Here is a 10,108-nt window from a genome sequence, read left to right on the forward strand (position 1 = left end):
CGCGCTATCTCAGAGTCCTTGACCAGGCCTCTATACAAAATTTCTTGTTCCTTTTTAAAGTATTCCGAACTGTAGATTGACTTCTCCTGAAACGTCGTGCGATATATTTTCCTTTCCTCTTTTTATATCCTTCCTCGTACAAAATTACAATCTGTGTTGCTCGGGCTTTATTGCAGTGCCGAATTGGTGGCATACTTGTTTTAAACTTAGTTAAATAAAAACTTTAATTAAACTAAAAATACCCATATTACTATGGTTCTCCATGTATCCTGTACACGAAGAAGGTTTTTTATGATAAAACGCACGAATGACACTAAGCGCTGAATGAATGTCAAAATAAACGTCAAAATACTTTAAACCAATCAGCCTACTATATGAGTAACATCTTACTACTGTCTTACTTCCTTTAAAATTGAGTTTTGTATGTTGTACCAACATTGGTTGATGGTTGGGTTTTCGTTTGGTATATTGGTTATTTTGTGTATTTTTCTATTTATCTGCTGTGATATATATGCACGTGTTTGGGGTTTTCTAAAAGGATCGAGATATATCCTACTATATAGGCTTAGTTGGCTGTATTGATTTCTTTAATTTCCTTTTGTATTTTGGAGCAGAGTATTGTTCGAGAATTATTGTTGAGAATATTGTTTCGAAATCGGTGGTTTATTAAGGTGTAATCTATTTGATTCCATACTGTTCTACCGTTTTGTCAATCTCGGGGGGATTTTCACGTGCACAGACGCCTTTCTGAAAGTTGAAAACAGCTATTTGTAATGACGTAGTCATTTTCTTGGCAAAATTGGATTAGTTCACCTCTTTGATTTCTCTCTCTTAAGCTAAATTTTCCGCTGATGTTTTGCGTTATCTTCTTTCTAACCTTAGCGTTAAAGTCACTTAACTGTGCTAAAATTACCTCTCTGATATTGGAACGAAGGTAGTGCTATACCTTCTAATATGCTGTTTCATAATGATTGACAGTCCGTTTCGATGCATATGTATTGGTTTCCAGAAAAATAAACGGAGTATCCGTTTGCTATGAAATTCCCTGTATTTGGCCATTTTGTGTCACTCAATTTATTTTGTTTTATGATAGTAATATTTAGTTTGTCTATTTCAGAGAGTAGATTTCTTCATTTTCATCTTATGTCTGGTGATGTTTTGTTCACAGGGACTTCGCTTACTACATCCCTCTTATTTTGTGATTGTAATCGAGTATTTTTTGGGATAGTCTCTCGTTTTCCATCCTGTGAATGTGTTTTCTCTATTTATCTTTTTAATCTTGATCTTTATTTTGCCTTAATATCCGAGAATTATTACAGGAATTCCAAATAGAATATGTGGTCAAAGCTGTACATTGCCAACATTGTCCTCAAAACCCAGCAAATTCTAAATTTCAATTATTTTTAAAATTACAGATTGTTCCAAAGAAATTGGACGGTCAACCTCATTCTCTACACAGCAGTAACCTACAATCTAACAATTTATGTAAAATGGTTACTTGGTCACTGCGTTTCAAAAAACGATCTTTAAAAATTTCAAAAAGAACAGTTGTATTAAAAAAAGCAAACAAATAAATATTTACTTACTCCATGTATTACTGGCGAAAAATTATGATTTTCTAGTGGTTTCTGTGCATCACTTTGAAGTATGTCAAACGCAAATGGAAACAGAAGATCTCCGAAGAAATCTGTACTCTCTCTAGGTATTTGCGTTGGCATATTGTCGATGCTGCATACTAAAACTCCTGGACCGTTAAAACTGTTGGTGTCTTTGTACGCGCTATCTCAGAGTAGACAGAATGGCGTGTCTATGGTTGTACATTCGTTCATGAATTCAATGGAACCACCTAGAAAATATTAATATAATGTAGTAAGCAATGTTCAGCAAGTGTATCGTTTAAAATGTTAAGTTACAAAATAAATGGCTATTAAAACCAAACAAATACGTTTTCATTCTGTTTAGTTATGCAGTGAATTTATTAAACAATATATGTTATGGAAAAACACAGAAACATCATCAGTATGAAAGTAATTTGCACTATCAAAAGCAGCATATGAATAGTAAACTTTTCAGTAGTACCTCTCCATTTTCAAAAGTACGGCCTGTACAGGATCCAGTTCATGGCTTCTCGATAACTGAGTCTGCTTTGTTTGTTTGTTACTGATACATTCCTGCCCCATGAGAATATTGGGATTAAATGGTTCCTTGCGGAAGAGTTCCGCATCCCAGAAGAAGGCTAATGAAATGTAAGTTTCGCCTGATAGACGTAGTAAACCCTCCTTAGTTTCTACTTGTTTCTGCCTACCTCACAGAATAAGCGATCATGATTTGTTACTGATTAGTGGTCTCCCACGGATTAATTCACACGGCACAACTCGGAGAAAGTGAGAAATAACGGGTGGTTCATATGATGTTGACTTAAAGCAACTAAAGGTTAATATAAGATTGAAAAAAAAAACATTTCTGCTTCAGATACTTCGGGCACCTAACGAGAAGAACGATTGCAAAGAAGACCTACATGTCGGTAGAATTATTAACCTTGGTCTATACGAAGCTTCCCTAGTCCAAGACAGAGAAAGAAGGAAATCCACGATCTGAGGAATCGAGAAATGATATCACTATACCCTCCCGAGAGTCAACAGACAAAAGAAGATGATTTTGACACGATCCCATGTGAGTCACAGTGGGCCAAAATTTACATAAGAAGAGAAAATTCTCAAAAATTGTGTTACAAGATGTTCTCCTACGTTATTAAAAGATAAAATTACAAGTTATAATGAAAGTAAAGGGAATTATATGAAGATCGATACGAAAGACAATACCTATCTATGTTCCTGGTTAAATATATGCGGGAATTGCTCAACACCACCAATAACCATAAACATCTATTTTGATCAGGAGTGTCAAATTGATCTTTATTATTTCTAACTTTAATTCTATACTTGAAACACACACCACTAAGGTTGTATCTATTACTAAAGGAATTGTTGAAAACTATCCACATCTTAATCAACAAACAATAATAGAAACTATGTCTAATATTTTCATACACAAAAATCAAATAATATGTATATATGAAACTACTAATAAAACAATTAAACCAAAATATAAATATGAGCACTTATAAAAAACGCTAATAATTGATTTTTGTTCTTTTAAATTTGCCGTATTTGTAGATGTATGAAGTATTGCATAACATGTAGGTAGAAATCATCGAGTTGGAATCTCTAAATTGATGGTAGAAATATATATTAGTTGTCAGCTTGTCGCTTGTAGTTTTACAAATCTGGATCTTCTGTCAGATATAAATGAAACAATGAAACCCATCGATGTAGTAATAATAAATGATTAAACTAGAGTAGAACTGGAGGACAATAAGTGAAGCCGATTTTTAAAGTTTAGTGTGTGTGTTGTCCGCTAGGTGGACACAAATAAGGGGACAAAAAATGTATAAACATTACATTGTTTGAAATTTCACTTGTTTCCAGTAATAATTAGGTATATGGAATTTTGTGTAAGTTGTTTTAAGTAAGATCCTGATAAAAAAATAGTCATTTTACTACGCGCTATCTCAGAGTGGAAAAAAATATTCTTTGAAGATAATGAAATGGAAATTGACACAGATCTGCTTCAAGAAGAGTTGAACATTGTGTTGGTGTGAGATGAGAAATATAAACTAAAGGATTGTATCTTATTTTAAATGTGTGGATTTGTTATTAGGAAAATTGTTCCCAAATTAAAGTGTTTAGATTGTATTCAAAGTTTATTTTAAACCACAATCCGATTATTTTTATGTTTTTGTTGGGGAACTTAGCAGATTAGTAAATTTAAAAAATAATAGTGGGTTAGTGATAACCACAAAACACACTTTTCAGATTCTGGCAAACACAGAAAAAGCCTTGTTCTGAGCAACTCGTGAATTCAAAAAGGTTTGGTGTGTAAACGTATCGAGTTCATTAACATCGTTAGACATGAATACCTTAGGGTTAGACTCCATGCACTCGGAAAACACAGGACTGAAGTAAATGCTACTTCAAAAAGGCTTCTTGAACTTAGTATAAGAACCGTAAATTGTTTTGTTAATATACCTACATTATTGCAATAAGTATATAATACAAATAATAACCTATCCAAATTAAACAATAAACAATTTTTTTTCTCCTTTTTCTTAAAATTTATTTGCTAAAAAGTGTAACATTAAACCAGCGGTATAGGTAGGTATTGTTTTTTGTAATTGTTTTAGCATAAAATAATCACTTTGCTTGCCTTTAATTGTTACGCTGAGAAAGGAAGTCCCAAGCTTCATTATTCCATGACAACAATCATAAATAAAGTTAACATAAATGAGATCTTTTTAAAATGTTCTTATTTACATACGGCAAAGTGTTATTTTCGAATTCTTGCCCCCTTATTTCCCCCCCAAAAATAGCGCCCTCTAGCCGGCTTTAACTCTGTCTTAATACGATTATAGGGAGTCCAACCTCTAGGTTAATAGAAATCTGTGATGAAATCATATCTGGGGCGCGAATGAAATAAATATCATTAATGAATAAGTATAAACCCCAAAAATTAAAAATCGCGGATTTGAATCCTCGTTTTTTTTGTTTTTAAAGATTCAAATTTCAAGTAACTATTATTTGGACCTTTAATTTCCCGTCAAATGCATCATTTTAATGGATTGCATGCCATACGTTAACATTACTAAATTGATTGACCTCTGCACCAATCACTGGGATATTAGCCCTTAAGTCCAAACTAATTTTTCGAACTACTGTTCATTAAACTCGGTATAAACAAAATGTATTGTTTTTGAACTATAATTTTCAGTTTCAAACTGACGTACAGGCAACGCATTTGCATATTTTATAGGAAAATGCTTACCTGGGTCAGCAGAAATGTCACATATACCCAACATCCTATGCGGTAACGCTGGTGCTCCGTGTGAAGTAGGTAACCAAGGTGTATGTGCGGGTTTGAGAAGGTGTTTGGCATCTGGTATTGTTAGCAACTTTGGACTGTTTACTGCCCAGTATATTCCATTTATAATAACCGATGCGTATGGGGCAATCTTTTTACTAAAAGTAGAAACATACCGTTCGGGATGTTCTTCATATTCGACTGGGTCGAAGCCACCACCGTCAGCGCGTTCCAGGTAGTGACTTCTTCGTACCTAAAAAGTGAAGTTATATAATGTATATATATATATATATATATATATATATATATATATATATATATATATATGTATATGTGATGAGTCTGATGAAACTTACTTCACAGCTATAAACTTTGTTTAGACTTCCATGTTCCGCAGCCTTTTTTCAAAAACTCTGGTGTAACGTACTCATGGGGCAATTCTTGGAAGACTTCTTGTGATCCTTGCGATACGTTCCCAGATCCTGTGAATACAAAAGTTAAAGGTCCTATGGATTTGGGCATTAGTCCTAGGGATATTTCGTAACCTGCATCCCTAACGGCTTGTCGGGCCATACTGGAGTTCCTAAAACAAATTATAAATATTAAATTTGTTGTCTAAGAGTCAATAAAATTGTTCAATTGTTCATTAAATTGTTCAAAAAAATTTCTGGGGTAATAAGACGACCTTCTTATATCTAGCAAGAGAATTCAACTTTGCTTAGACGAATATTCCGTTTCTTAGCTTCGAAACCACACACCTCTACTGACAGTATAAAATACGTGCCTTAATGGGAGCCAATCAATAGTGCTTATAGGGACATAAGGAGTTTCCATACTCAGGTTCCAGAAGAACACCAAATCTCGAAGATAACTCCATAAAGAATGTCCAAAGGTAAACGTAACAGCTGTTATTCACCTTCAGCTGTTATTCAGCCAGAATTTAATATTGAATGATTTTTTTTTATTTCCTTCACTCCATATTTCCATGAATAAGCAGATGATTTAAACATCATTTTTGAGTTAGTTCGTTAAAAGTGAAGAGTATAAAAAAACAGTCATTCCTTTTTCGATGCTAAATATGTGTTGTAACTTACCTATAGTTGTGGGCAGGTCCTATATGCATGAAAGGAGTATGGTGCCCAAGGGCTAATAACCTCAATCCAAGTCCGTGTAAAATATTGATCGTCCCAGCGATACCAGCCATTTTACCAAACGCCACCACTCTGTTGCCTTTTTCATCCATAAGTTTCTCATAATCGATCAGTCTGATTCTCTTCTCTAAGATGGCGTCCAACAATGGTAAATTTCCTTCTTGAGCTTTGATTGTGTGTGAAAATATACAGTAAGTTTTTTCGGGTATTAATTGGTCTACTGGGACTTGTTTGACTCCAAATATCACAGATGCTTCAGAAATATCCTCTTGTACAGTTGCTCCGGCATTGAGGTACGCCGGCATGGGATACGCTCTTCGATTACTAGGCTGGACGATAACTTTTACTCCACGTTTGACTAGCTTCCGGACATGACTGGGAGCAAAGGGTGCTCTTCTTTCCCAAATACTTTGATCCTCCCGTCTAATGGCAATAATTTTTTTTTTTCGAAGTAGCCTGTAACATAATTGGATATTAATATTTTCTAATACGTATAAAAAAGGAACTGTTCAATGATAATGCAACGTTTGTTAACGGTTTTTTTATCTTAAATTTATTTTAGCATTGTGTATCTTCGGTTTGGAACAATGAATCGAAAGTGTGATAAACAACTTGGTTATGGTTTCATAGGGGCAGTTTTTCATTAAATATTTTACAAATTCTACTACAAAATCTGCTTTGCTTCATCGTGTTATTAAATCTAGTAGTTATCTGTAAAATTGTATATAGTTTTAAAGTTTGTTCTCTTACTGATGTGTACATTGGGTATATTGGGTTAATATATTTCACCTTTCAATGTATTTTTTACTGAAATTTGAGATTTTTTCGTCGCTGGAGAAAAGTTTTGAGCTCTTTCAAATATCTTTCAAGAGTTTAATTAGTGATAGAGGTATAAAGGTATGTATTAAATATTTTATTTAATAAAATAATCGAGGAAGAAAATATTCCTCAAGACGCGCTATCTCAGAGTGTAATTTTACTATTCAAGAAAAGAGACAAAACGAACATCGACAATTACCGATCAATATCCTTACTATCACACCTGTACGTGTACACATTGCTAACAAAAATCATATCCAACCGCCTAACGAATAAGCTCGATTTATTCCGATATATTAGTTTAGGGGCCAGCTATTTCACATGGCTTTTTCATTTTAAATGGGTCCACTTAGTTTTATATGTATTTTTGGCTGCTGATTGCAAATTTCGAGGGTGTATTTCGATCCGATTGGTCAAAAATTGTTATAAAAAATTTAATTGCTTATAAGGCACTGGCTTGTAAACTCAAATATATACAAATTTTTTTGACGTGACAACGTCTTAAATTAGGTTGTGGCTCGGAGTCACTCATGAAAAAGTGTAACGCCCGCTCACGTCTGTTACGATGAGTCACCGAACGAGAGAGAGACCCGCCGGACCGGCGAATGCCTTGCGTCTCTCTCCCACTCAAACATGATCGGTCCGCTGCGCGCGCAGCACTAGAGAATTAGGCGCTTTGAATCGGTGCGTGCTTGTGTCTCTGTCTTTCTCGAGCGTTCTTGGCGTTGGAAAACCGAGAAAGCATCATAATACAAGTTCACACGTGTGGTTAAAGTATCGTCAGCTGTGTCTGTAGTGAAAATGTGGAGTGCTTAGATTCGTCATTTACAACAACTACAACAATAAAGGTAAATAATTGTACACTAATATTTCATTATCGTAAACTATGATTGATTGATTAATTGTTAGATTGACACAAAAGTTGAGAAACTGAGTTTATAGGTTATGTCATACTATTGACAAATGTTGATAGTGTTAAGTAAATTATTAGTTTAAATCACTCTGCAATCAATCGTAATTCAGTCGATTCAGTCATATCAATAAATATTCTACCGAGAAAAAGACGTTGTCACGTAAAATCTTCGCCCGTAAAACCGACTTTACAGGCAACCGATTTTTTTTCAAAAAAAATTTGTTCTTAAAAAAAGACAAAGAAAGTGACGTTTACTAAACTTTAATCCAATAATAAGAACTCGAAATATTGTAAAATTAGTTCAAAATGGTTGCAGAATAAGTATTTTTCGAGCTTGTTCGATAGTAACTCGGCTTCTACACATAAAAATAAGCTTTGCAAAGTTTCACTTGAAAGCTCATCTTAGTTTGTATTAAAAATGTTATTTTTTTTTAATTTTTATTTTTATTTTTATTTTTTTTTATTTGTTTATATTACTTTTTGATATTGTATGTAATATGTATATATATTTTTTATTTTGTTTTGGTCGTCTTTTATAATAATTTTGTTTTAGATATTTTTTTTTTACTTATTTATTTTTTTTCTTTTTTTTTCATTTTTTCTTATTATAAGGTTTATTACATGATTGGTGTGTTCGCAAATTCCTTACAAGTCTCATCTTAATTCTATGGTTAGTACATTATATTATTTAAAGTTTATATTTACAATTTCTTATTAACTGATAAATACAATTAAAGATTTCTACGTTTCCAGAGAAAATTAATTCATTTATGTGAAATGGGAAACAGACATTTAGTTTTCGTAAGTTTTCATAAAAACATGTAATATTTCCTTGTTGGTTTACACATTCTAATAGGATATGTGTTAAATCTCCATATTATATTTATAAATTAATTTGTTTATAAAGGATTTAAACAAACTTGAGCAATAAACACTTTTACTTGAATTAACAGTAACTGTAGAATAACTTAAAGGAACATTTTAAGCTTAGGAAAATGTTTGTAGGTTTATTTTTGGACAAGATCTTTATTTCTGAAAATCCTAATACAATGTTTTCATACAATTCTTATAATTAAATTATTATAAAGTAGATCCTTTTCACTCTATTTACTTTTTACTTCAATGTTTTGTACTAAATGAGAAAAAAAAACATGAAAAACAATAAAAACAAAACCTGAAACATATTAACATTTTTTCAAAAGTAAAATTTTTGAATTGAATAATATTGTTCTGAAGCTATTTTTTTGTAGCATGTTAAAGTAATTACTATTTAAATGGGAATAAGCCACAATTAAAGGTTAAAGTACGTTTATTGAACAGGATAAAAAAGATTCTAACAGCGCAACCCGTGGGAATGAGAAGACGGGGTAGACCAAAGCTGAGGTGGATGGACGGGGTAACACAAGATGCCGAGAAGATCGGAGTCGGCAACTGGAAAATGCAAGCGAGGGACAGAATAGAATGGCGTAGAAAGCTTGAGAAGGTCGAGGCCCTCTAAGGGCTGTAGCACCAAGATGAGTGAGTGTACGTTTATTGACGTTACAATTTCCACTTCGGAAATCGTTCTCAAAATACAAACATTAGTAAATTAAACAAATTTTGTTTTTTTGTTGACAAAAAAAAACAAAATACAAGTTTAAAAGAAAGGGTGCGATTGTTTTAGTTCGAGACAAATTTGGCTGTGTAAATAAAAATTTGGATTTTATTTATTCTCTTTCGAAGATTTTGGGACGCAGTTCGAATGTTTATAAAGAAAGAAGTTTTCAAAGATTTGTATGACGCGAATTAAAACCTTATATAGGGTGGGAAATAAAAATGCTACAGTAAAACAAAAATAATGAACCAGGACCAGACAAATATAACAATACAGAACCATACTATAGAAAATGTTGAACATTAGGTACTTGGGCGACGCCATCGTACTGGGAAAACCTACCAAATTAGGATACTAAAATTAAAAGAAGAACACAACTAGCATGGGCCGCTTTCAATAAACTAGCATATACCTTGAAAAACACCTCCATCCCTATAAACTTAAAGGAGTGGATGGAAAATGGTCGACGAAGATAAAAGAGAGAGAGACAGAGAGAAATATGTTTTCGTATACGTCATTGACTGGCACTTAAAAATAAGAGTAACAATTTTATGTTCCAAAAACGACAATTATTTCATGGAATATTAAAGTAACTGAATTGTAAAAAAATCTGCAATAAATTATCTTTTTTTTTCAAGATCAATGTTTTTTGAAGAAGTTAGCTAATATTTTTCATTAACAAAGATATGCCAATACCACTCTGAGATAGCGCGT

General features: G+C 32.9%; 1 protein-coding gene across 1 annotated transcript; it reads right to left on the bottom strand.

The window, feature by feature from the left end:
- Window positions 1–1,582: 1,582 nt before the first annotated feature.
- Window positions 1,583–6,520, bottom strand: LOC140432276 (alpha-aminoadipic semialdehyde synthase, mitochondrial-like; the record flags this gene model as incomplete). The annotated part of the gene is given in 5 exon segments (XM_072520088.1): window positions 1,583–1,846; window positions 4,882–5,170; window positions 5,274–5,321; window positions 5,323–5,500; window positions 6,012–6,520. Coding segments are annotated over 5 exon segments (1,141 nt in total), but the record flags the coding sequence as incomplete, so codon positions are not given.
- Window positions 6,521–10,108: the final 3,588 nt, after the last annotated feature.

Source organism: Diabrotica undecimpunctata, unplaced genomic scaffold (genome assembly GCF_040954645.1).
Source record: "Diabrotica undecimpunctata isolate CICGRU unplaced genomic scaffold, icDiaUnde3 ctg00003497.1, whole genome shotgun sequence".
Lineage (NCBI taxonomy): Eukaryota > Metazoa > Arthropoda > Insecta > Coleoptera > Chrysomelidae > Diabrotica > Diabrotica undecimpunctata.